The sequence below is a fragment of the Heptranchias perlo genome, chromosome 39 (genome assembly GCF_035084215.1).
Source record: "Heptranchias perlo isolate sHepPer1 chromosome 39, sHepPer1.hap1, whole genome shotgun sequence".
In the NCBI taxonomy this organism is placed as follows: domain Eukaryota; kingdom Metazoa; phylum Chordata; class Chondrichthyes; order Hexanchiformes; family Hexanchidae; genus Heptranchias; species Heptranchias perlo.
Genome location: NC_090363.1, coordinates 7,396,055 through 7,424,000, shown reverse-complemented (window position 1 = coordinate 7,424,000; position 27,946 = coordinate 7,396,055). Strand labels below are relative to the sequence as shown.

General features: G+C 46.5%; 2 protein-coding genes and 1 long non-coding RNA gene across 4 annotated transcripts in view; 1 reads left to right on the top strand and 2 right to left on the bottom strand.

The window, feature by feature from the left end:
* Positions 1 to 10,633, top strand: part of LOC137305183 (gamma-aminobutyric acid type B receptor subunit 1-like) — a 72,017-nt gene extending 61,384 nt beyond the window's left edge. The window contains exons 15-18 of one of the 2 annotated variants that reach the window (XM_067974005.1): positions 1,003 to 1,130; positions 2,774 to 2,902; positions 6,084 to 6,227; positions 8,445 to 10,633. In XM_067974005.1, coding sequence (XP_067830106.1) covers positions 1,003 to 1,130; positions 2,774 to 2,902; positions 6,084 to 6,227; positions 8,445 to 8,696 — 653 coding nt within the window. In that variant the 3' untranslated portion in view covers positions 8,697 to 10,633. The remainder of the gene's footprint in view (positions 1 to 1,002; positions 1,131 to 2,773; positions 2,903 to 6,083; positions 6,228 to 8,444) is intronic. The other variant, XM_067974006.1, reaches the window with a different exon arrangement.
* On the bottom strand, positions 8,984 to 14,224 carry LOC137305185 (uncharacterized). Its single transcript, XR_010958671.1, has 3 exons — positions 14,166 to 14,224; positions 13,214 to 13,313; positions 8,984 to 11,054 (listed from the first exon to the last, which is right to left on the bottom strand). It is a non-coding gene; the product is annotated as an uncharacterized lncRNA (long non-coding RNA).
* Positions 14,225 to 18,987: 4,763 nt separating this feature from the next.
* LOC137305182 (zinc-binding protein A33-like) lies at positions 18,988 to 26,573 on the bottom strand. The gene is made up of 6 exons (XM_067974004.1): positions 26,030 to 26,573; positions 25,844 to 25,939; positions 25,518 to 25,751; positions 23,456 to 23,478; positions 23,241 to 23,356; positions 18,988 to 21,398 (listed from the first exon to the last, which is right to left on the bottom strand). The coding sequence occupies exons 1-6, from the start codon at positions 26,438 to 26,440 to the stop codon at positions 20,851 to 20,853; spliced, it is 1,428 nt and encodes a 475-aa protein (XP_067830105.1). The 5' UTR covers positions 26,441 to 26,573; the 3' UTR covers positions 18,988 to 20,850.
* Positions 26,574 to 27,946: the final 1,373 nt, after the last annotated feature.

Sequence of the window (27,946 nt, the reverse complement as noted above, 5' to 3'; positions counted from 1 at the left end):
AAACACACCATCAATGGGAGCAGGATTTCATTCACTAGAACGAAGCGCACTGATATAACGTGGACTTGACTCCCTTGATGGCCCAAGTGGGTAAACGTAGAGCCTCACAGTCTGATCCCTGGTTTGTGCCAAATCAGCTAGGCTCAGTTGGGTGGGAGGGGGAGGGGCACTCTGATTATGGAGTTATGGAGAGAGGAATCAGCCTGGGTTCCCGCTCCTGATCGTTACCCAGTGACCCGGCATAAAGTATGTGTGTACGGACACTGGGTGAAGTTGGGATCGGGATTAGGCTGTGAATCTCGAGGGAGCGATTTTAACCTAACCTGCCTATCGGGAAACTGAATGTTGGGTTAAAATTACCCCCTCGGTGTCTAGGCTCACATTAAGAATGGGTCGGTCACTTTGGGCAGGGAACTGGAGGACATCCCAGAGAGAGTCAGCGCCTTCAGGAGAGGGAGTGGGGGAGCAAACTGCAGAACAAAAGATAAGGGTAGAAACCGCCCCACCACAGTGGTTATTTTGCCCGTGGGCGTGCGGCCGTTGGGAACCTCTGCCAACTGACCCTGTCCTAAATCACGGGGATGGAGCCATTTCAATATACGGACCTAGTGTTCCCAAAGCTTCCTACCACTGGGAGTTTTCCTTGCCCCATGTCTGGGTCTGTTGTAGATTAATTGATAGAGATTGATTGCTATGATTAGTCAATGTTGTATCTTCAGACTATCAGGATGGTAGAAGGCGAACTAGATGGACCTTGGTCTTTTTTCAGTCTGACTGTTCCTCTGTTAAAACAGCAGACAGAGGAGGTGTCAAGCAGTCGCCTGTTACTATCACTGACAGTAATCCAGGCCGCAGTGTTGGTCTCTCCACAGGGAGAAGTATCTTGATCGGGAGATGAGCGCCTCCTTTATAAACCTACTGGAGGCAGCGTACACATTGCGGCTCGCATTGATTGTCCCCCGCGACTCCTATCCTTATCTCTTCTTTTGCTTATCCCTTCAGGGATTGTTTACGGATATAAGGGCCTGTTGCTGCTACTGGGGATATTCCTGGCCTATGAGACAAAGAGCGTTTCCACAGAGAAGATCAACGACCATCGAGCTGTGGGGATGGCCATTTATAACGTAGCTGTGAGCAGTGTGGAGATCCTGTGTTCTCTCTCCTCCCAACCTGTTTTTTTAAGGCCCCAGGCTTCGGGTTACCAACTCTGGTTGGACGTATTCCAGGAGGTTTCATCACATGACCTGCTGCCTCCAACCGCCCCGTCCCACTCTTCCACCATTGGTCGCCCAACACGCCCATTCTCATGGCACACGGTCTTTCCATGGTCAACTGGACAGCGAATAAACTCTTCGTTACCCGATTGGATGATTCTCGACTGTCAGTCAAATAGCCTTTATTCCCATCTCCAATATTTTTATAACTAATAAACAAACGTGTTTAAAGCAATTAAAAATAAACACCATTTATTTTAATGCCCCAGTGATGTTTCTCCTGGGTGTTGCTCGCAAGAGTGTCCTAGAGATTAATCTTTAAATCCCAGGGACTCCAGGACATAGGAACATAGGAACAGGAGTAGGCCATTCAGCCCCTCGTGCCTGCTTCGCCATTTGATAAGATCATGGCTGATCTGTGATCTAACTCCATATACCTGCCTTTGGCCCATATCCCTTAATATCTTTGGTTGCCAAAAAGCTATCTATCTCAGATTTAAATTTAGCAATTGAGCTAGTATCAATTGCCGTTTGCGGAAGAGAGTTCCAAACTTCTACAACCCTTTGTGTGTAGAAATGTTTTCTAATCTCGCTCCTGAAAGGTCTGGCTCTAATTTTTAGACTGTGCCCCCCTACTCCTAAAATCCCCAACCAGCGGAAATAGTTTCTCTCTATCCACCCTATCTGTTCCCCTTAATATCTTATAAACGTCAATCAGATCACCCCTTAACCTTCAAAACTCTAGAGAATACAACCCCAATTTGTGTAATCTCTCCTCGTAACTTAACCCTTGAAGTCCGGGTATCATTCTAGTAAACCTACGCTGCACTCCCTCCAAGGCCAATATGTCCTTCCGAAGGTGTGGTGCTCAGAACTGCTCACAGTACTCCAGGTGCGGTCTAACCAGGGTTTTGTATAGCTGCAGCATTACTTCTGCCCCCTTGTACTCTAGTCCTCTAGATATAAAGGCCAACATTCCATTTGCCTTCTTGATTATTTTCTGCACCTGTTTGTGACACTTCAATGATCTATGTACCTGAACCCCTAAGTCCCTTTGGACATCCACTGTTTTTAACTTTTTATCATTTAGAAAGTACCCTGTTCTATCCTTTTTTGATCCAAAGTGGATGACCTCACATTTGTCTATATTGAATTCCATTTGCCACAGTTTTGCCCATTCACCTAATCTATCAATATCGCTTTGTAATTTTATGTTTTCATCTACACTGCTTACAATGCCACCAATCTTTGCGTCATCGGCAAACTTAGATATGAGACTTTCTATGCCTTCATCTAAGTCGTTAATAAATATTGTGACAATCCTGGATGGTTGGCAACCCCTACCTAGGCTCTGAAATTCTTTCCTAAACCTCTCTACCCTTCTCTCCTCCTTTAAGATGCTCCTTAAAACTTACCTCTTAGTCTAATTTTACTGTATATAAATGTACGCTGTATATAAATGCACGTTCTTCCTGTCTGTGTGAAAGCTGCCCTTGTATTTCGATGCGGCGTGTGGTTTATTCCCTGATCCAATCTCTCTCTCTCTCTCACTGCTCCAGGTGCTCTGTATGATCACTGCACCGGTGACCATGATAGTCAGTAGTCAGCAGGACGCTGCCTTCGCCTTCGCCTCTCTCGCTGTCGTCTTCTCCGTCTACATCACCCTGGTAGTTCTCTTTGTCCCAAAGGTTGGTGACGCTCCCCTTCTCTTTACTGATAAACGTAAAGCATGGAGCGTCAGACGAACGTTCAGCGTAACTTACTTGTAGCAGCAGATCTCTTGGCAGTGGGTGCTGATGGGTAGCCTGGAGCGTGGCTGCCATTTTCAGCTGCTAAGATGGAACCGTGTTTTTTGAAATCGCGACTAGCTTCCGAGGTCACTTAGAGGTTATCTGCTGCAGGGGGGAAGGAATTTTCTCTAGATTGGCAGCTGCTTGTAAATCCTGGCACCTGTCCTGGGAAACAGGCCGGGTCATCGAGGTCGGAAAAACCAGTAAGAGATCCCTAGCTCTCCTTAGCTTTTTTTTAATACTCAATACTTTGAATGGTGACATCTGAAGTGTGAGTTCTTTAGGTGTGGCAGCTACATAAAGACTCAAGGTTTTATATACATATATATTAAATCTCCCTTGGGTCTGCTCACAATAATAATAGAATCACAGAATCATACAGCACAGAAGGAGGCCATCCGGCCCATCATGCCTGTGCCGTCTCTCTGAAAGAGCTATCCAATTAGTCCCCCTCCTCTGCTCTTCCCCCGTAGCCCTGCAAATTTTTCCCCTTCAAGTATTTACCTACTCCCTTTTCCGTTACCTATGCATAAGAAGTCAGAGTTGGAAGAACACATGGTTGAGGATTTGAGTATAGGAGCAAGGATGTCTTACTGCAGTTATAGAGGGCCTTGGTGAGACCATACCTGGAGTATTGTGTGCAGTTTTGGTCTCCTTACCTAAGAAAGGATATACTTGCCATAGAGGGAGCGCAGCAAAGGTTCACCAGATTGAACCCCGGGATGGCAGGACTGTCATATGACGAGATTGGGTCGACTTGGCCTGTATTCACTCGAGTTTAGAAGAATGAGAGGGGATCTCATTGAAACATATAAAATTCTGACAGGGCTAGACAGACTGGATACAGAGAGGATGTTTCCCCTGGCTGGGGGGTCCAAAACGAGGGGTCACAGTCTCAGGATATGGGGTAGGACATTTAGGACCGAGATGAGGAGAAATTTCTTCACTCAGAGGGTGGTGAACCTGTGGAATTCTCTACCACAGAAGGCGGTGGAGGCCAAGTCACTGAATATATTTAAGAAGGAGCTAGATAGATTTCTAGACACAAAAGGAATCAAGAGGTATGGGGAGAGAGCAGGAATATGGTATTGAAATAGAGGATCAGCCATGATCATATTGAATGGCAGAGCAGGCTCGAAAGGCCGAATGGCCTACTCCTGCTCCTATTTTCTATGTTTCTCGGAGCATTGTAGGCCTGGTGGAGGTTACAGAGATAGGACAGAAGGAGGCCATTCAGCCCATCGTGCCTGCCTGCTTTTTCCCCATAGCCCTAAATTATTTTCCTTTTCAAGTATATATCCAATTCCCTTTTGAAAGTTACTATTGAATCTGCTTCCTCCACCCTTTCAGGCAGCTTATTCCAGATCATAGCAACTCAGTGCATAAAAAATTCTCATCTCCCCCCTGGTTCTTTTGCCAATTATCATAAATCTGTGTCCTCTGGTTACTGACCCTCTGCCACTGGAAACAGTTTCTCCATATTTACTCTATCAAAACCCTTCATAATTTTGAACACCACTTTTAAATCTCCCCTTAACCTTCTCATCTCTAAGGAGAACAATCCCAGCTTCTCTCGCCTCTCCACAAAGCTGAAGTGCCTCATCCCTGGTAAATCTCCTCTGCACCCTCTCCAAGGCCTTAACATCCTTCCTAAAGTGTGGTGCCTAGAATTAGACATAATACTCCAGCTGAGGCTTAACCAGATTGGAGATAACTTCCTTGCTTTTGTGCTCTATGCCTCTTTCTATAAATCAATGATCCAGTATGCCTTAACAGCCTTTTCAACTTGTCCTGCCATTATCAAAGATTTGTGTATGTGAACCTCCAGATCTCTCTGTTCCTGCATCCTCTTTAAAGGGCATTAATTTAAGATCATCACCAAAAGAATGAAGGGAGAGTTAGGAGAATTTTTTTTTATGCAGAGGATTATTAGGAGGAAATGCCCTACCAGAAACAATGATGGAAGCAGAATCCATAATAGCTTTTAAAAGGCAAGTGGATAAATATTGGAAAGAGAACATTTTTGAAAGAGTAAGGGAATAAGGGCAGGGAAACGGGACTGAGCAGAGTCTTCTTTCAGGGAGCTAGCACAGGTGCGATGGGTGGAGTGGCCTCCCTCTGCTGTAAAATTCTACGGGGTAGATTTTTGCCCCTTAAAGATCCTGCAGGACTTCCCCTCCCATTAATTTCAAAGGAAGGGAAATTCAGAGGGTTCCGTTATTGACCTGCCATCCTCCCTCGCCCCGATTTTCCTTTCTTCGCCTTCCCACCACCCCCAGGCAGCAATGGTGAAAATCTATAATCTTTATTGTGTGTGAAAGAAAGGACTTGCATTGACACCGCACCCGCTCACTGCTTCAGTGCATCCCAAAGCGCTTCACGGCCAATGAATTACTTTCTTTTTTCCGAAGTGCAGTCACTATTGTGATGTAGGTAAAGGAGTACAAGGAGCAAGATGCCATGGTTTACAGGCTGTGGGGGGGAGTTTTAATCTAACTCGCCAGGCGGGAATCTCACGGGATCGGGTGGAATGCCAGTTTTACATCCCGCCTAACATTCACTGAATTGAACGGAGAGTGAAATCGGGCGGGGTGTAAAACCAGCATTGCACCTGATCCCATCAGTTTCCCAATGGGCGGGTTAGGTTAACTTAAAATTGCCCTCAAGTGGATGTGAACTGGTCACTCTAGAGGAGGAATCCATGTTAAAAATAAGACCATGAAAGGTTTCCACGGGAAAGGAATGTAAGTCATGGGGGAGAGACATTAAATAAACAAACATCCACCTGAGAGGGCAGACGGGGCCTCAATTTAACATCTCATCCGAAAGACGGCACCTCTAATAGTGCAGCACTCCCTCAGTACTTCACTGGGAGTGTCAGCCTAGATTATGTGTTCACGTATCAGGAGTGGGACTCGAACCCACAACCTTCTGACAGGCGAGCGTGCTGCCCACTGAGCCACAGCTGACATTGACGAGTGCTACATAAGTGCAAGTTCTTTCTTTCTACCAGCACTTGGTAGCTGGGCAGACGAGTGAGAAACGGTCACTAAGATGTGTGCCTGTGACTCTATGACAGATGCGGAGATTGATAACACGAGGGGAGTGGCAGTCCGAGCAGCAGGACACCATGAAGACGGGGTCCTCCACAAACAACAACGATGAGGAGAAATCTCGACAACTGGAAAAGGAGAACAGAGAGCTGGAGAAGATCATTGCTGAGGTTTATCCAACCCACAGTGTTAGGCAGGAATTCAAAAAACATCATTCATGGGAACTGGAGGAGGCCAATCAGCCTTTCCATCCTGTCCCATCATGGCTGATCTGCTGCTTAACTCCATTTACCCAATTTTGGTTCCATAACCCTTAATACCTTGCCAAACAAAAACCTATCTATCTCAATTTTGAAATTTTCAATTGACCCCAGCCTCAACAGCTTTTTGGGGGATGAGAGTTCCAGATTTCCACTACCCTTTGTTTGAAGAAATGCTTCCTGACATCACCCCTGAAAGACCTAGCTCTAATTTTAAGGTTATGCCCCCTTGTTCTGGACTCCCCACACCAGAGGAAATAGTTTCTCTCTATCTACCATATCAAATCCTTTAATCATCTTAAACACCTCAATTAGATCACCCCTTAATTTTCTACAATCGAAGGCATATAAGCCTAGTCTACACATGTCCTCATAATTTAATCCTCTTAGCCCAAGTACCATTCTGGTGAACCTGCTCTGCACTCCCTCCAAGCCCAGTATATCTTTCCTGAGGTGCGGTGCCCAGATGGGGTACCTCCTCACCAATTCCCTACCCATGTCAATAGCTTGCCTCCAATTCCATGCGTGCTCATTTTTGTTAACAGCCTCTCGTGTGGAACCTTATAGAATGCCTTCTGGAAGTCCATGTGAATAACATCCATAGACACTCCCTTATCTACCACCTTAGTTCCTTAGTTACCGCCTCAAAAAATTCAACTAGATTCGTTAGACATGTCTTACCCTTTACAAATCCATGTTGGCTCTCTCTGATCAGTTCATGTTTGTCCAAGTGCTCAGTCACTCTGTCCCTAATAATAGATTCTAGTAACTTCCCCACAACAGACGTTAGATTAATAGGTCTCTAATTTCTTAGTTTATCTCTCCTACTCTTCTTAAATAATGGAGTGACAATGGCAATTTTCCAATCCAAGGGGACAATTCCTGAACCAAGAGAGTTTTGGAAGATTATGACCAGACCATCTACACTTTCCTCACCAACTTCTTTTCATTCCCTGGGGTGGAAACCATCAGGTCCTGGAGATTTATCTATCTCTGGTCCCATTATTTTCTCCATTAACATTTTTTAACATATTAAATCTAGTAAGTTCCTCCCTTGATTTAGTTTTAGTTTTCCTTGTAGATTAATATTTTCACCAAAGCAAATCATCATGTTATGTGATTAGTACTGAGAATACTTTATAGGAAACATCTGATGGGGTTCCGTTGTTTTTCTCATATCCCAGGATGAACGATGTTGAGACAATAACCCCCCTCGTGCCTCATGTTTTGGGATCAGGCTGATTCTGCGGTGGGAGACTCCCAGCGGGAAGGGCAGGTTAGGGGTAGAAATTAGTCTTAGGTGGTATCGCATCTGCTGCCCGTTACTCCCCCCCACCCCCACAATATTCAGTCCCGTTATTCTCCCCATCCCACCCCCGATATTCAGTCCCATTATTCTCTGATATTTGGTTTTGATATTCAGTCCCGTTATTCTCCCCGATATTCAGTCCCGTTATTCTCCCCCCCCCACCGATATTTGGTCCCGTTATTCTCCCCCCTTATATTCGTTCCTGTTATTCTTCCCCGCCCTCCGATATTCGGTCCCATTATTCTCTCCCCCCACCACCACCGGATATTCGTCCCGGTATTCTTCCCCCTGATATTCGGTCCCTTTATTCTCCCCCACTATATTCAGTCCCGTTATTCCCCCCCCCCCCCGATATTCAGTCCCGTTATTCTCCCTCCCCGATATTCAGTCCCATTATTCTCCCCCCGATATTCAGTCCCGTTATTCTCCCTCCCCGATATTCAGTCCCGTTATTCTTCCTCCAATATTCAGTCCCATTATTCTCTCCCTGATATTCAGTCTCGTTATTCTCCTCCCCCCCGATATCTTGTCCCATTATCCCCCCCCTCCACCCCGGATATTCGGTCCCATTGCCTTCAGTAGAATTGAATATCAAGTGGGACGTGTAATGGGCGCCCGATGCGACCCCTCCTGTTTAATGCCACCGCCTAGATAAATTTCTATCCCACGGCTGGAGAATCACGGTCTCAGTGATTTCTTGACACACGCTCCCAACGGTGGAATATATTCCCGATGCACTGACTGGTGCCAGACCACACGCACCATCTCGCTCTAACTGCCTCTCCTGTTTTGTTTTCTTTTGTTGCGCCTGCCCGCAGAAGGAAGAGCGTATCTCTGAGCTCCGCCAGCAGCTCTGCGAGAGACAGCAGCTGAGATCCCGGAGACGTCCCTCCAACCCCGCCAAGGAGAACTTGACGGACAACCACTACAGCAACTCCTCCCCAGGGACCGTCTCGTCCCTTTACCAGCCCAATCTGCCCCTGGTGAAGTGCCTGGTCACATCTGAGCAGACCGACAAACTAGGCAGGAACAACTGCGATGGCAGCAGGGTCCACCTGCTTAACAAATGACGGTGTCAGCGGTCGGCCAAAGCAGGGACTCGGGTAATGCGGTCCTCTTTGTTAACGACATCCTTCAACTGAGCGAACTCAATACGAACGCCAGAGACCACAGGACCCAGGAAAGGCCTCTCGGTCCATCTGGCCAGTCCTGATAATGAATAAACCCTTCGTCACCTACTCCCTCAGAACTGTAGCAAAAACACCAGCCAAATATACAACAAAATAGTCTACTTCTTGGACGTGTCGTGGCCACGAAAACACAACCTTTTTTGAGCACCAAGTAATTGCATTGTTGATTTATTCGGACAGTAAGATAGAGGATTCCCTCTTGCACTATTGCTGTTAGTAGTGAGAGAGTAAGCTTGTTCCTTTAAAATGCTTTTACGTTTTGTTCCAAATGGAATGTTTTATTCCAATTTACGATGTCACAAATCCACAGCAAGCAGGGGGAATCTTTCCCTGTATTTACAATATAACAAATCCACACAACTGGGGGAATCTTCCTCAGTGTTTACGATGTGACGAATCCAGATAAAATCTTTCTTCCCACCCCCAGTTATTAAGATTCTTGTCCCCACCCACATCCATCAAAGAAAGATTTAATTTTTGAGGTGATTCCCCAGAAGCCATTTAGTAAATAATACACGACATGGACAAGAGGCAGAAAATCTCTCGCCCCAGTTAAAGGCCATTTGTTCTAACTCTGTTGAGTGTTCTAGCTCCTTGACATTGCTGTTAATTTTGCGGCAAAGGAAGGATTTAGGAGCTCGCTCGATTGTGGCTGGTCTTGATCCAGTTTCAGCCCCAACTTCTCCATTGATATCTGGGAGGGGTGTAGCATTGCTCTGTTGTGATATCATAAATGGGCCGCAGAAGATACTGTTAAGTCTGTATTTCAATCGGAATTGTAATCATCTTCAAAACAAAATGTATTTAGGAATTCACTCGGACCAGAGGAAAGAATGAAGGGGTTTCTGATATTGCCACATTTAGAAAATCCACCACCCGCCCCCGCTCTCCTGTTAGTCTATTGTTACCTTGGACACCTTACAAATAACCTGAGTGTTTTAGTCCAGACAGATGCAGACTCGAGTTCTCATAGCTGGGCTGGTGTGAGCATTGTCCTTCTCCACAGGGTCTTTGTGCCGAGTCTTCCAGCGTTTAAGGATCATTCAGTGGAATTTTATTAATGACCCCGTCATCAAAGGTGCCTCTGCTGGGGGATTATCCAATGAAAATGTTAACGTGCGGAGAGAATCAATTGCTAATGCCGCATGGGTCTTAAGAACTGTGCAGAGGTTATTTGAACCCCTTGCGTAACATCCAGCTGTGGGGGGGGGGGGTGAATTGGAACATGGGCGGGGATGCAAAATAGACGACATCGCATCAGTCGCCCGTTATACGCCTGGCCGGATATTCAGTCCCATTATCATCAATAGGACTTAATATCCGGCATGTGGTATAACAGGTGACAAAAGCAATTCCGCCTGCTTTGTGTGTCCCCTGCCCACACCCAATTTTACCCCCCATGGTCTTTTGAACAAAAGGTCAGAGGTGCAGCCATCACAGTTCCGTTGCTCCTCTCTGCTGTTCCTGATCTGCACAGACCCGTTGCCCTATTACGGAGGGGAACTCAATCCATTATCACCCAATTCATTTTGATTTTAGATTATTGACCGTCTCATCTGTATCGTTCCGAAAGAGTCTTATTAGCTTCTTGACTCATGTCGTGTCAGATTGTACCAACCGTTACTTTAGAGCGTTGTAGTGGATTGAACAAACCCATATTGTTCTGTTATATTGGAAAGTGAATGGTGATCATTACACGTTGTAGATTGCACAAACCGATTAGGATTTGATAACTCCAGATGCATGGATGGCTTTAACACCCCGCTCAATGTAATTGGTACGGACATATTTATAATAAAATGTTTCTGTATATTCTATTACAGTAGCTTTTAGTTTTTGCTGTAGTGATGTACTGATTAATAACACACAGCTCAGCTCGAGGGTCTGAATCGTGGGCTCAATAATACAGGGTATGATTTTCTCTGGCAGCAACGTGTTAGCGACATTATGAACATAAGTGAAGTTGCAAAACCAGTGGGTAGCACTGTCGCTTCTGAGTCCAGGGACTTGAGCACAGAATCTAGGCTGGTACCTCAGTGCAGTACTGAGGGAGTGCTGCATTGTCGGAGGTGCAGTCTTTCAGGATGAGAGGTTAAACTGAGGCCCTGTTGGCCCTCTCAGGTGGATGTAAAAGATGGTACCAGGAATGCAGGACTTCAATTATGTCGAGAGATTGGACAGTCTTTAATTCCTGGAGACTCTAGGACAATCCTGGAGGATTGGCGACCCTGTCCAAGTCTGGAAGTACAGAATCGGTAACTGCGTCATGTTCACAGAGTCTTTACACAAAACTATTAGCATGGTCTTGGAGAGGGTGCAGAGGAGATTTTACTAGAATGATACCAGAGATGTGAGACTTCAGTTACGGGGAGAAGCTGGAGTTGTTCTCCTTACAGCAGAGAAGGTTATGGGTAGATTTAATAGAGGTGTTCAAACTCACGAAGGGTTTTGATAGAATAGGGAGAAACTGTTTCCAGTGGCAGAAGGGTCGATAACCTGAGGACACAGATTTAAGGTAATTGGCAAAAGAACCAGAGGTGAGATGAGGAGAATTTTTTTTACACAGCATGTTGTTGTGATCAGGAATGCACTTTCTGAAAGAGTGGTGGAAGCAAGATCCAATAATAACTTTCAAAAGGGAATTGGATAAATATTTGAAGGGGAAAAATTTGCATGCCTATGGGGAAAGAGCAGGGGAATTGAACTAAGTGGATAGTGCTTTAAAAGAACCAGCACAGGAATGATGAGCTGAATGGCCTCCTTCTGCACTGTATCATTCGATGAATCAATGGTTCTTCGCCACAGGATGGCTTTGCAGGTCACATGTACCACAGCTTGGCTGCAGTCAAACGTCAATTTTCCTGGGAAAATTGTTTACGATTTGCAAAAATAAAAACAGATAGCCAGATTCATAAAGGACTTGAGATTAATCGTAATAAATACCTTGACAACTTCAGTCGGGTGGGGGTAGGGGGGAGGAGGATGCATGGTGGACATTAGACAGTGTTACAGCAAGGAGTGTCATATCCTAGAGATGATGCACATGGAGGTGAATTACAGTGATGAGTGCATATTACCGGTGAGATGATACATTATAGCAATGGCCGTATTGCAATAGGAGCATAGCACATTACTGGTTATGGGTATTAGGTTTTATTGCAGCAAGGGATAGGTTATATTGGAGATTATATAGATTGGAGAAAGTTAAAAAGGGTGCGTGCAGTAAATATACACTGGAGAGTGTTAACGGCATTGTAGTGATTGTGTACTGGGCTGCATTAGTCCAAAGGGCACTAGCACAGGATCCTCTGCTTAATCCTAGTGTCAGCTGTGGCTCAGTGGGTAGCACTCTCAGCACTAGTGCAGCGAAAGGTGGGGGAGATGCCCAGAGAAAGACAGCCCATCCCATTATGGCATCGTGACCTCACCAGAGCCACAGCTAACAACTTGCCTGACCTTCTCTTGAACAATGCCACCCTAGCACATACAACCAACCAGCACAATCTATGCACATCTGGAAGATATCAACATTCCATTGCCACAAGATGGAATGTCATGCAATGGGAGATTGGAACCAAGTCGATCCTCTGTGTCCAACTTGGCAATAGGAGGCAGTTCGCAGACCCATAGGGCTCTGCTGATGATTGACCAGACAGCCTGACTCATTAAAATGGACCTGGAGTGGTAGATTTGTCATTGGGTCTGGGACTCTTCCCACCAACTCAGCTCTAGATAACCTTGCAATGGGTAAGGTGATCCTTGTTGGACAAACATTGGCCAGTACAGCAGTGCTCTGTGCTATTAAGTATGTTGGCGAGCTGTGCAGTTTTAGCTTTAATTCACAAGTGAACACAATGTACACTTATTAAACCTATGCGCAAATACCTGTTGAAACTCCAAAAAATAGACTTTTCCCTGTATAAAAGAAGTGACCCTTTAAGGGTTATAATGAGATCCACCATAATATAAATTTAGGTGGTGTAGGATAGAAAAGGAATTCTGTTTGCACGTTAAGCATTATCACTGTATTTGGAAATAGCACATTCCCTTAATCATCTTCCAAAGTTCTACATCTTACAAGGGGTTTCTTTGTTCCTTACCTTCAATTTTTACCCCTCCTCTACCGAAGCCAAGAATCTTGAAATTCAGCACAGGTGGGAGATTTTATTTAAAGGGGGAACCTGCAGCCAGTTCCAAAAAGGCATGGGCGAGTCTGCACATTACTCCATATCCACTGTAAGGGAAAGGATGATTCTCTTCTGATTTGCCTTAGAGCAGGGGTGTCAAATTATTTTTCTACGGTGATCCGATATCCTGGCACTTGGCGTGGGCCACATTCAGCAGAAGTTATTAAAACAGAAATACTATAGATGTAGATAAACCATATTGGTACTTACATTTTCGATTTTATTTACTGCTCCTGCTGCTCCCTGATACCTGGCACCTCTTAGCTTGAACCACTGCATCAACATTTGGAGCAAATGACTGGGCTGAGGCCTGTCTTGGATAAAAACATTAGGATCACTTGTCACTACAGAACTTTGTGCACAAACACTAAACCTGGAAGTGAATTCCACAGCTTCACAACTCTCTGTGTAAAGGAGTTTCTCTAGATCACAGTTCTAAATATATATATTTAATCTTCTATCTATGGCTCCTCGTCTTCACCCCTCAATCGCTGGAAACAGTCAGCTTGTATCTATCCCATCCCATCTTTCATCATTTCAAACATTTCTATCATATCGCCCTGGAGTATGTGTTGAATATGAGAAGGATGAGTCCTAACAGAAAGGGCACAAAGTCAGAATGGGCCTGAGACTGAGCCACCTACCTTTCTGATCAGGAATACACCTTTCTTGTTTGACTTCCTGTACTCCTAATCTGTTATACAACCACAACTGGCTGCCTTCGTGATTATTAGCTATAAACCACAAGCACAGAACACTCTCTGTTGCACATACCTTGTAAGCACTATCTCTGAGTCCTCCACAGTGAGGTGGAAAACTGCAATAAGAGGGGAAATGTGGTGCCCTTCCCGTGGCAATCTGTGAGCTTTACTCTGTAACCTTTACTGTTCAAATAAGGTATCTCCCTTTGGGCTTTTTTCAAAGTTTCTTTGGATGACCCTTTTCCGACTAGGAGTGACTTTTGAAAACCTGAATCATAGGTGACATTGCAATGACTATCGACACCACAACGCGCCCCTGCATCTCGCTATTGACACTGCACAGTTTAGGGTTAGTGGTTATTGGTTAGGGTGTTAGGCTTAGGAGTTAGGATTAGGGTTAGAATCCACTATTGACAATGCCATTGTCACTAGACACGTCCTTTCTCATTTCATGTTTTTACCTGACGCAGAAAAGCCACAGAACATGCTCATGAATTGTTCATTTAAGGAGCCTTCTTCTGGTCCAAGACTGATCTTATTCCACATTTCTACATTTCTTACAGAAAAAGACATCAGGCACGTTAGCCTTTAGGATTTTGGCAGCAGAACAGGTGGGTCCAGCCGTTGCGCTGGTTACATCCAATCATCAGGCTGCTTGCAAAGGGTTTCTGACAATAACCTGTCACCGGGTCCCACCAGTCACCATCTGATTCCACCGTCATATCTTCACCCATTACCTGCCTTTCAGCTTCACTCGAGCTGGTTTCTCCACCATGTCCATTCCCCACACTGAGGCACTCTGATTTCCATTTTATAGACTCAGTGCAAGTGGTCCCTGGATTTGGTCTTTCGGTGTGAGTGGTCCTCCATTTGGACTCTTGGTATAAGTGGTCCCTGGATTTGGTCTCGCGGTGTAAGTGCTCCATGGATTTGGTCTTGTGGTGTTAAGTGCTCCATGGAATTGGTCTCACGGTTTATCCAGTCTCTGAATATGGTCTCTCGGTGTAAGTGCTCCATGGAATTGGTCTTGTGGTGTAAGTGGTCTATGGATTTGGTCTCACGGTTTATCCGTTCCCTGAATTTGGTCTCTCCGGTGTAAGTGGTCCATGGATTTGGTCTCTTGGTGTAAGTGCTCCATGGAATTGGTCTCATGGTGTACCCGGTCTCTGAATTTGGTCTATCGGTGTAAGTGGTCCATGGATTTGGTCTCACGGTTTATCCGTTCTCTGAATTTGGTCTCTCGGTGTAAGTGGTCCACGGATTTGGTCTCACGGTATATCCGGTCTCTGAATTTGGTCTCACGGTATATCCGGTCTCTGAATTTGGTCTCTCCGTGTAAGTGCTCCATGGAATTGGTCTCATGGTGCATCCGGTCTCTGAATTTGGTCTCGCGGTGTAAGTGGTCCCTGGATTTGGTCTCACGGTGTAAATGGACGCTGGATTTGGTCTCCGAGAGGACGTTCACTGTCACCACCTCCTCCTCCCAGTCCGCTTCACTCAACCAGCTTTTGATCTTTTTCTCAGCTCTTTCCTTCTCCAGCCTTCGTGTTTTGCTCCTTTTAATGCCGGGCCGAAGCGGGACCTGTCCCCGGTCGAACCCCCTCTGTTTTTTCCCTTTCCCTGCTATCAAGACGTGTCTAATTTGAAGGCGTGGTTTACCCGCAAAGCTGAGAGGCGCGACGCCCGGCTGCAGGGAGCGAGTGAAGGCGGCTGAAGGACGGGCGCGAGCGCAGCGTCAAAACCCAACCGCCAAAGCGCGAGCGGCCCGACAGAGGAAGCGGTGATTGGAGGACGAGCGTGCACGAGCCGGGGGGAAGCGCGAGGTGCCGGAGAGGGCGGGAAAAAATTGAGGCTGTGATTGGAGGATCAGTGAGCATGCGATGTGTACGGAGCTCAGCGGCGTGCAGGAGGAGTGGTAGGGAGGAGGGGGAGGGATGGAGGAGGGGGGTTGGGAGTGGAGGTGGAGTGGGGAAGAGGAGTGGGGGGTGGGGCAGAGAGGAGGAGTGGGGAGAGGAGGAGTGGGGAAAGGGGAGGAGTGGGAAGGGGAGGAATGGAGGGGGAGTGGAGGTGGAGTGGAGAAGAGGAGTGGGGGGGTCAGAGAGGAGGAGTGGGGAGAGGAGGAGGAGTGGGGGAAGGGGGGAGTGGGGGATGGGGAGGAGGAGGCGTGGGAATGGGAGGAATGGAGGAGGAGTGGGGAGTGGAGGTGGAGTGGGGAAGAGGAGTGGGGAGGGGAGGAGTGATGGAGGTGGAGGAGTGGGGGTGGGGAGGAGGAGGAGTGGGAAGGGGAGGAATGGAGGAGGAGTGGGGAGTGGAGGTGGAGTGGGGAAGAGGAGTGGGGAGGGGCAGAGAGGAGGAGTGGGGAGAGGAGGAGTGATGGAGGAGGAGGAGTGGGGGAAGGGGAGGAGTGGGGGATGGGGAGGAGGAGGAGTGGGAAGGGGAGGAATGGAGGAAGAGTGGGGAGTGGAGGTGGAGTGGGGCGGGGCAGAGAGGAGGAGTGGGGAGAGGAGGAGTGATGGAGGAGGAGGAGTGGGGGAAGGGGAGGAGGAGGAGTGGGAAGGGGAGGAATGGAGGAGGAGTGGGGAGTGGAGGTGGAGTGGGGAAGAGGAGTGGGGAGGGGCAGAGAGGAGGAGTGGGAAGGGGAGGAATGGAGGAGGGGTGGGGAGGGGAGGTGGAGTGGGGAATAGGAGTGGGGAGGGGCAGAGAGGAGGAGTGGGGAGGGGAGGAGTGATGGAGGAGGAGGAGTGGGGGATGGGGAGGAGGAGGAGTGGGGAGGGGATGAGGAGTGATGGAGGAGGAGGAGGGGGAGAGGGACCCGGAAAACGCCTCCGAGCCACGGGAAAGATTGCCTTTAGAAATTGCCACTGTTCCAAGTTCCCCGGGCTGGATGAGACTGTTCCAGGGGCGGGGATCGGGCCCGCAGACTGTACGTGGACACCCCCTGAGCTAAGAGTGATTGAAGGTGGCAGCCCATTGGGGAATTGCCATGGTGGAGAAACCAGCTCCAGTGAAGGGGAAAGACGGGTAATGGGTGAAGATATCACGGTGGAATCAGATGGCGATGAAACTGGCTGTTAGATACCCCCTGGTCTAAAAGCAGGTGAAGCTCGTGGTCCTCGACACATGGAAGGAAGAAACTAAAAGTTGTTTTTGTTAAATTGCCGAATGAGGCGAAAGATGAAACGGAAGTGAAGACCAGGACAGCTGGAGTCCATCTCAAACACGGCGATGTAAGGCCACCGTCCACCTGTGGAACAACATTACAGACAGGAAGGTCACCAGGTTCCTGCACTTCACACCTCATTCTACCCAGTAACTTCCTCTTTACAATTGACCATCTATTTCTTTTTACATAGATTTACATAGAACTTACAGCACAGAAACAGGCCATTCAGCCCAACTGATCTATACCGAGTTTTATGCTCCACACGAGCCTCCTCCCACCCTACTTCATCTAACCTTATCTACATATCCTTCTCTACATCTACCCTATCAAACCCCTCCATAATTGTAAAAACTTCTATCAGATCACCTCTCAGTCTTCTCTTCTCTGGAGAAAAGAGCCCCGGCCTGTTCAATCTTTCCTGATAGGTATAACCTCTCAGTTCTAATATCACCTTCTCCAATGCCTCTATACCCTTTTTATAATATGGAGGCCAGAACTGTGCACAGTACTCCAAGTGTGGTCAAACCAAGGTTCTATACAAGTTTAACGTAACTTCCCTGCTTTTCAATTCTATCCCTCTAGAAATGAACCCAGTGCTTTGTTTGATTTTTTATGGCCTTATTAACTTGCGTTGCTACTTTTAATGATACGTGAATCTGTACCCCCAGATCCCTTTGCTCAACTACCCCATTTAGACTCTTATTTTCCGAGCAATGTGTGGCCTCCTTATTCCTCTTACCATTTGTTTCTTCTTTCCCCTTCCTTTTCCCCCAGCCCTACAGAGGCCCTTGCTGATCTTTCAGTTCCCAGTTCCGATGCAGGGTGTATATCCGAAATGTTAACCTGTCTTCTCTCTGCACAGGTGATGACCGACCTGTGTATTTCCAACATTTGTCCATCAGATTTCCAGCTGTTTGCTTTTATTTTTCTATCACTCTGGTTCAGGGAAATGGTTATTAATTTCATGTTTACTGGCCTCCAGTTCACCAACAATAACAATTTTATCCAAAAAGAGCATGATAATCATTTTTAGCGAAGTAAATAAAGTGAGGAAATTGACTTACCAAAAGGCTGCTTTTCACAGTTGGAACTGTCCTCAGAATTTATCCCAGATCACTTATTTTATTTTTATTTTCCTCTGTTGATGTCCCATGTATTTTTATGTTTGGCCAGGTACATATTTTACTGGAAATTAAGGATGTCACCGGAGGTGTAAAGAGCCAGGGTGGAATTTTAACGAGGCCGTGTGTAACTGGAAGAGCAGCCTCACATCGTGCGGGCAGCTTATTGGAAAACTGCGCTTTCGTTGCCCGCGGTTTTTCATCAAGTGATGTGAGTGGGCGGAGAATCGAGGGCAGTGCGCCCGCAATGCTGTGATCAGCCGGGCGCTGCATGTGAGGCCCCACTGGTGAGAGGGACCTCCGGAAATTTCACCTCAGGTTCATATCGTTCCCAGGAAATCAGACTCAACGGGGGTGAAATTGGTCTCGGGCGGGAGCGCAAAACAGGCGATCGTGAATCAGCCGCCCATTTTACACCCGCCCAATCTTCTTTTCCATTGAAGTAAATTTTCCAAGACCAATTTCACCCCCAGAATGCCTTCATTGGTATTTTTTTCTTCTTAATGAATTTGCCTCCAACCAGGGTCCTCAAGGTTTTAGAGTCCAACTAATGGGTTTCCCCTGGTCAAATTGCAGAACTGACCAGCGCTGGACGCTTGTTTCTGTGTTCTATCAAGTGACCTAAGGCACGTTCCTTCCGAAGAAGGAGTGGTCCAATTCCCCAAAAAAACAGAAATTTCAGGGGTGTTTGAACAGCCTGAACAGGCTCCCTCCCTGAACATAAGAGATAGGAGCAGGAGTGGGCCATTTGGCCCTTCGAGCCTGTTCCGCCCTGCTAACGCCCCTGCGGTGCATTGGATATTACAATATGCAGGACGTTAAAGCATTACAACATACAGGACTTTGCAGTTCACCAGACGTTACATCACAGGTGGTGTTCAGGCAGCTTGAATAAGCCAAACTGATGGCCCTTGTGGAGAAACGTAGACCTTTTTGAATATCTGGGATTTAAAGTTTTATTTTCCAAGCTCTTACAAAGGGCAGACTAATGACAACATATAGTCATGGTCACTAACTTTATTAATATGACATAGTTGGCATAATAGAATGGGAAAATAAACATTTCGGTAAATTATTAAAACTTATGCAAAGAGCATGGATTACCTCCGGTTCTGATAAACTGCTTTCCAATCTAATAAACTTCACTCACACTGAGAGTGTTCTGTGCTTAATAGATTGTCAGGCCAGTGGTAGCAAGGTCAATCATACCAAAATGATTGCAAAAGTATCAACTCCTCGATATTCTCGTTGGGACAATGACAGAAACACAATACATTTTGAAAAGTTACATTTCTGTGTAGTTATGGACATTGACATGAAATTAGTCCCACTGACATTTGGAAACACCCATGGGAACCAAAACAAGATTCCAAAAAAGTTACAGACAAGGAAGGCTATTCTGCCCAGCTCGATCCACCCATCCAGAGAGATCTTAACATCCTCCTATTGTAGCATCAAATTGTTTCTTAAATGCTTTCAGGGTTTTTGTCTCCATTACTCTATCTGGATTGTCACTCCACATGTTGATGATTTTTTGGGATGAATTTTCAGGCCTCCCGCTGGTGGAAACAAGGTGGTAGTGCCCTCAAAAGTGGTGGGCAGTGACATACCTCCTCGTTACTGTGGCCAGGGCAATATTTCCCACAACCGACTACTGGTCGGGTGGTGCAGTCCCGAGTCAGGTGGTTGGCCCATTTAAAATACAAATCAGGGTCATATAGAATCATTGAATCAGAGAGCATAGGAGGCCACTCAGCCCATCGTGCCTGTGCCGGCTCTTTGAAAGAGCTATCCAATTAGTCCCACTCCCCTGGTCTTTCCCCATAGTCCCGCAAATTTTTCCCCTTCAACTATTTATCCAATTCCATTTTGAAAGTTGTTATTAAATCTGCTTCCACCGCCCTTTCAGGCAGTGCATTCCATTGCATCTCACTGCATTAAAAAATTCTTCTCATCGCCTCTGGTACTTTTGACAATTACCTTAAATCTGTGACCTGTGGTTACTGATCCTCCTGCCACTGAAAACCAGTTTCTCCTTATTTACTCTATCAAAGTCCTTCATGATTTTGAACACCTCTATTAAATCTCCCCTTAACCTGCTCTGCTGTAAGGAGAACAACCCGTACACACAACCTCGATTAACATTTTTTGCCTGAACTGGGCAGAGCGTGCACTGTGCACACTCCGAGCACTATCAGCTGACAGACCGGCCAAAGGGTATCCCAAAGGAAAGTTACCCTTCATTACTGTGGGACCAGGAGGAGCAGGAGTGCTCCTCCAGACTCCCCAAAACCAGCCTTTGCTGCAGCCGCTCTGGTTGCCCCCTCTAGGCATCGGGTAGTTCAACCTCCTATTAGCTTGTTGATTGATGCTCTGCGTTGTTTGGCCATAATTAGCATTGCGTTTACTCTCCTAGGTCTCTTTCAGCTTTCTCCTCAGGATTTCAGCACCATTCACAGAGTGTGCCTTGACTCACTGACAGGTTTCACTCAGTGGGAACTCTTGCCTCTCTTCCACTCCACAGACTTGAGCACATCATCCAGGCTGACACTTCACTGCAGGACTGAGAGAGCACTGCCCATGTTTTAATTCCCCTCTTTCTCTGCGCCCCGATGATTCTCAATGCTTTTGGGGTTTTTTTATTTAATTTTACAGGATTCTCTGGAGCATTTGGCATGAGTTTGTTCCACTGCACCGATTAAACAAACAAATATCACCGACAAGACATTGTCACTCGGTTGTACCCGCCCTGACCTCAGGTGACATTTGGACCATCCGCACTACCTGTGACTGAGACCGAAGCCCAGCAATTTGCAGCTGGCAGGAGGCAGGTAGGCGGTGTGGAATTATGGGATGGACCAGTTAGTGACCTTTAACCCCACAGATTGTCAGCGGTGCTGAATTTTTCCCGTCATTCGATCCCGGATTGAAGATCGGAAAGATTCTCTCAGTGAAAGTGTGGGTGAAAGTGTGGAGATGGGACATGTTGTCCGCATTGTAAAATGACACCTGTCCACCCTCATAGTCCAGGTACACCCCGATCTTCCGGGGCTTCTCACTCGGGGTGAAGGGGGTCTCAGAGGGGGAGGTGGGGGCAAAATAGTCACTTCCGATTCCCAGCCTCACGGTCCAGTATCCGGTCTCAGGTCTCAGGTCAATCTCCCCTTTCCTCTCGGCAGACTCTCGGGCCACTCCCACACGCCACCGAGTCTTGTCCCCCACCTCCACCTCCCAGTAGTGTCTCCCTGATATGAATCCCTCCGATCCCAGGACAAAGAGCCAGAGATCAAACCTCTCCGGGGTGCCAGGGAGCGGCTGCCGTTTGTCTCCAAGTCTCACACTGGTCCGGTCCTTAGACACGATGAGCCAGCGATGGGCTGTGTTCGGATCCAGAGTCAGAGAGGCTGGAGCTGGGGCAAAGTTAAAATAAAATGTCAGTGATTTAGTTTGTTGCTATGATTTATTCAAACACTTTCCTTTAGAAAGTGGCCATTCGGGAGATTCCTGGGACCTCTGGTGTTTTTAAAGGTCTCCAGGTTCTGTTACTGGAATCTGCTCCCACCCAGGGGTTCACACTCCTGGGACCGCTCTGACCTCTGCTGGTCACTGCAATCCCGACCAGTTGTCAGGAACTCTGCAGCCCGCAGTCCCCTGCTGTTCTCAGTGCCTGTAGAGTGACCCATGGGTCTTTAAAACTACACAAGGAATCGGCGCCAGAGGCTACGGCTTGGCTTCAAAATGCAAGAGGTGGAAAGAGAGAAAGGAAGGAAAAACAAAGGGTAAAAAAGATTAAGGAGGGGAACTGCTGCAGAGGGGAAGAGAGAACCAAGAGGAGGAGAGAAACTAACTTTATTTAAAAAAAATTCAGCAGAGGAAAAGAAAGAGGAGATTCAGCAGAGGAAGGGCGGAAAGGAACTCCAGTGGAGGGAAAGAGAAAGAAGAGATAAAGAATTCAAGGAGAGAAAATTAGGAAGGTGGAAGCAAGAGAATAAAGAAGTGGACAAGGAGGCTGAGGCCTGTCGATCTGTCCAACAACCTGACCAGGAACACAAGAAAAACTGGGACAACCGGGTAGCCCCAGATTCAGAGACACAGCACAAAACAATCAGCCTGGACGCAGCAAACCGACATAATCATATCCATAAATCTCAATAGACTACAACACATAATCAGGCAAAACAAAACTGATCTACATAAAAGCACAGGTGGAAGCAGCATTTCTGCAAGAGACCCTTCTCACCCTCCTCAGAACACACCAAATTTATGAGTGAGTGGGTGGGACAAATGCTGGCCGCCTTCTACTCAGCCAAAAGCAGAGGGTAGTCACACTAATAAACAGGAACCTTCCCATTACTCTGGAGATACACATTGCTGGAGAAGGAGGCCACTCCATCATAATGAAATTTGATTAATAGGTCGCTTCAGTTCTGTGTCCCGAATGAGGAGTCTCCGCGTTCCCCACATCAGCTTTCCTCACTCTCGCCCCACGTATGGACAGCACAGTAACCATGAGTGGTGATATAAACTTCACTCCCAACGGGACAAGCTCCCAGCGGACACAGGGCACTAGGACAAGCACTAGGCCTAGTAATGTGGTGGACCCACACCCCACAGAGAAGGAATTCATCTTCTACTTGAGCCTACACGACACACTCCAGGGTAGATTACTCCTTCCTGAAGCAACCTCGTATATCCCACCTAACCTGTTGTGATATGAGGTAAACAGGACTTGCACCAATTATCCTCCGTTCAGACGTCGGAGCCTCAAACCTGCCCTCCTACATGACTCAGAGTTCCTGCCTACCGCTGGGCGAAGTTCTTCTCCTCACATATACCCTAAGGTAGAAAATGCACAACAGAACTATTGCACACAGTCACTCTGTGCCCTCATCTCAGATGGTGAGCTCCAATCTGGGAAAACCACACCAACTGACGCCCATCCTACCAAGTTTTACAAGGTCATAATCCAGGAGCTTTCTCCCTTCTGACTAAACCTCCTACACTGTGTACTGGAGACAAAGGACCAGACACTCTTAAATTCATCACAATCATGTCAATGCATAAGAAAAGTAAGGTGATCCACAAATGGTCATCATATAAACTCCTTACTGCTGACTATAAAATATTGGCCAAGGTCCTGACAACCAGACTAGATTCAGACGTCAGTGATCATTTAATCTAGGGTCTGGGAGCCAGTTTAGGCTCTTCTCAACTGGATTTATAAATCAAGAAAAGGAATATAAGAGTTTTACCGGGGTTAATGGCGTCTATCATTTCTCTCCACGCTGTGTATTGTAATGGGCCACAGAACTTTCCGATCGAAAGCTTGTCATCTGCTAATGATACTCCATTATAGTCCTCTCTAGTCCTGTAAATATTAAACAGTTAATGTTATAAATTGACCATAAACACTTTGCTCAGTTATTTTACTAAATTGTGCAGGGTTTCAGTAAAGAGCATGTCCTACCTCCACTTCTGACACGTTTCCTCCTGAAATAAATAAAGCACAAATCTGAGTTGACACTGGCCGTCTATATCCGTACAGCAAAATTACATCCAAATTATTAAAAGCTGCTGAGAATTCAGAATTCTCCCTGCCGGGACCACACAGATAGAAAGAGGATATATTTGAAAACCAGACAGCAAAGATTTCACCAAAAATGATTAAAAGCATTTGATAGAGGATGTAGTTGAAAGATCTGATTTGTGTTGTCAGGCTCTGGAATTCAACATCAGTCCCACTCAGTCACAGTGGGATAAATTTTAACCTCCAAGAATGGGGTGGCCAGTGAAAATGCTACTTTTTCGGAGCGGGACTACACACCAGCTCCAACTCGCCCACTTCTGGGTTTAACGCAGGCCAGGTGAAAGCAGGCGGGAAGGGCTGGATCCATGAGATGACTGCACTGCTTGTGGGTCCGGAGGAGCATGAGTGCTCAATCCAGGCCCAACAAGCTCACCTGGCTGTCAGGACCCCTGTGATCGGACCCCCCCCCAACCCAATGGTGACCCCCCCACCCCTCCCCCAGGATGGTGGCCCCTCACCTACCTCTGACACTTCACCTGATCTCCAGCGACATCCAATCTCCAAGTCCCGGCCCTCCGATGTCCTCCGTGGACCTCCAAAGACCTCCCCGGTCCATCCGATCTCCTCTCTGGCCTATGATCCTTCCGTCCCTCCCTCCAATCCCCGGCTGCGGCACGCTACCGAAGGCCTACCTGCCCGACAGCCAGCCAGCCTGTCAATCAGACTGGCTGTTAGACGCAAAGCTCAGAAGTAAAATTTGTTGACCTCATTAAGGTTGCGATCTGCCAACTTACCTTCCGGGTTTCGCACCCGAAAATCTCCCCCCCTCCCCCCCCGCTCCGTTCCATGCACTCACACAATGTAAGTGTGACTAGATTGTAATGTGAGCTCCAGGAGAATATTAACCTCTTGGGGAACACAGAAATAATTACAAACTAAGTATCAAGATCATGGCAACTCATTCCCAGGATTCTGCAGGCAGGGACAAGCCAGTTAGCTCGGTGACAATAGCAGATCCGCCCGGAATAGACAAAACAATCGGCTTAAATCGGTTTCGAATTATTTTGGAAATCCTGCTTTTATTTCAACATTGTCATCAGTTATTTAGGAACATAAGAAATAGGAGCAGGAGTAGGCCATACGGCCCCTCGAGCCTGCTCCGCCATTCAACAAGATCATGGCTAATCTTTGACCTCAACTCCACTTTCCCGCCCGATCCCCATATCCCTTGATTCCCTTAGAGTCTAAAAATCTATTGATCTCAGTCTTGAATATACTCAACGACTGAGCATCCACAGCCCTCTGGGGTAGAGAATTCCAAATATTCACGACTCTCTGAGTGAAGAAATTCCTCATCATCTTGTGTCAGCTGTGGCTCGGTTGGTAGCACTCTTGCCTCTGAGTCAGTCAGTCATGGGTTCAAGTCCCATCCAGAGACTTGAGCACATAATCTAGGCTGACACTCCAGTGCAGCACTGAGGGAGTGCTGCATTGTTGGAGGTGCCGTCTTTCGGATGAGACGTTAAACTGAGGCCCCGTCTGCCCTCTCAGGTGAAGGATCCCAAGGCACAATTTCGAAGAAGAGCAGGGGAGTTATCCCTGGTGTCCTGGCTAGTATTTATCCCTCAACCAACATCACTAAAAAAAACAGATTATCTGGTCATTATCACGTTGCTGTTTGTGGGAGCTTGGTGTGTTTTCTACACTTCAAAAATACTTCATTGGCTGTAAAGCACTTTGGGACGTCCTGAGGTCATGAAAAGCGCTATATAAATGCAAGTCTTTCTTGCTAGCTCAGTCCTAAATGTCTGACCCCTTATCCTGAGACTATATCCCCTAGTTCTAGACTCTCCAGCCAGGGGAATCCTCTCAGCATCTACCCTGTCAAGCCCTACTAGACTCTTAAATGTTTCAATGAGATCACCTCTTATTCATCTAAACTCCAGAGAGCATACGGCCATTCTATTCAATGTTTGCCACTAACTTGCAATATAATCCTCACCTTCAGAAATATCAGTTCGTCTTTTTGCTCCATCTGATTCTGCAACTTTAAAAGCTTCTCCTGAATAGAATTTAAATTCTCTTGAATTTTTCCAAGGTTTATCCCCATTGTTTCCAGAATCCTCTCCTCTTGTTCCCTGAGATCTCTGATCAAACGCTGCTCTTTCTCAGTGAGAATCTGGTGTATTTTAGCGAACTCGGATGTGATGCGGATCTGCAAACTGTTTGACTGTTCCTACAAAATGAAAGGTGAAACATAATAATGTACCGCGATAAAGGGAACAAAACTAACCAAGATCGCAGAGAATCAGCACAGGGAGACCGTACCCTAACTTTGGAAATCTGCCGTTTCTGTTTTAATTCCGTTTCTAGAACCGCCAATTTCTTCTCTGTGAGAAATTCTAAGGAAGATTTCAGCTGATCCTGAGATTGGGATAGAAAATCACAGAATGAAAAGGCTAGACTATGAAAATGTGATAAAACAATCAGGTGATAAAATCTGTTCCCTTTTACCTTGTAGATTTCTACAGCTTCTTTAATCGGCATGAAGCGGTGGTCTCTGTGTTCCTGAGCATCGATACAAATCACACAGATCAGTTTCTTGTCAGTTTCACAAAACAGCTTCAGTTCTTCCTGATGTTCCTCACAGTGAAGTTTACTTTCCTTCTCTTTTGGATTCAGGTTTAACTTTCGAGCTTTCTCGGCCAGACTCGCTAAGGCCCGACTGGCCCTGAAGTTTCTTTCCGGAAACTCCTCTCTACATTCCGGGCAGGAGTTTATCTCCTTCTTATCCCAACACTGTGCGATACAGGAGCGGCAGAAGTTGTGCCCGCACTCGAGTGAAACCGGATCGGTGAAGAATTCAAGACAAATTGGACAATTTAGATCATCTGTGAAACTCTCTGCCTGCTGTCTGGAAGCCATGATCAGTTTCAGTACTTCCTGATTCAAACTGCTGGGGTCATGTTTCTGTGGGTGGATCCAGCCCCGGCTCCCAGCCTGAGATCACTCCAGAGTCCCTAGAAGTGCTGTTCACATCTGGATGAAATAGTATCGCAGTTACAAAGAGAAAAGACAGTCTGTGACATTTCGGGGTGCTCCCATGATCAGACTGAGAGACAAACGTGCATTTTACTAAGGCTGGGAAAATGGAGAGGGAGGAGGGGAGAGGAGAGATCAACGCTGATTTGAAATAAATTGTTCTGTTGCATAGATTGTGTTTGCAATGCAATCATGCAAAATGTTCCATTTCTGTCATCATGTCCAACATTGGGTAGATTTTCGTCGTTACCTTCCGGGATGAGGCATTGCCTGGGCGGGGAGAAGAAAGGAAAATCTGGTCGGGTGGATCACATGCCGGTAACAGAACCCAAAATTAATTTCTGTGCTCTGCTCAAGTAATGCTTAACACCCAAGCGATAAAGATTAAAATCAACTGCATTGTATTTTGGAACATACCAATTGTACATCCTTAAGGAGAGTGATGGAGTCCATCTGGGAAACATGTGGGCCTAGAAATTCGATGGGGTGTAGGTGTTTCATCCGCCATATTGGTAAAGGCAGAAAAAGAGGTGTCCAGGACCACACCTGGAACAAGCTTTAGGCCCTTTGCATATATAAATAGGCCCATTTGTAAAATTGGGCTGTCCAGAACGCAGCCGGCACCAGGCCAGCTGAATTCAGGTAAAGGTTTTGCCGTCAAAATAACGGTGAGGCTAACGGTGCTCGCCGTTATTTATGCACAGCTGCTAACAGCAACTTCAGGCGAGGGGCAGATGCAAGGTTAAACTCAGATATCCAAAAGATGCGTCGCTCCGCTGTTAGCTTTGCGTAAACGGCATCTCGCTGTCTGCCTCAGCATTGAAAGTCATTGAACGGCGTGAAGTTGCTGTAAAGTTAAGTCTTGTCCATTTCAGTCTAAGTACCCTTTTAATGACGTGATAAGTGTTAATTGTTCCAAACAAACTCTCTGGCACTGAAAATTAACTATTACAAATGTGCAGCCTCATTCCTTCAGGTTTTAATTGTTAGAGATTTTTAAAATGTCAAATTTAAATTTTTTTTTTAAATTTTCATTTGTCTCTTTTTTCTCTCTCTCTCTCTTAATCCAATCTTTCTTTCCCTGTCTTTAGTTCTTTTTCTGTACCTGATTTGACATTGAATTCACCCACTCTAACTTACACCCTCCTTCTCAGTCCTTGCGCTGTTCATTTCACAATCCTTCAATCTGATTGGTTAAGGAGATACACAGATGCCTGCCCTGTTCACCAAGGTCCCAGATGCCCTGTTTCCCTCACCGCGATGTTATCAGCTCACACTTTCAGAAACTAAAAAAAACTTTAAAAAGCTAAACATGCTCGACCACTTGACCAAGACGGGACTTCAGGTCAAGCACCTCCCGTCCACTCCAACCACCTGACCTCAGACTCC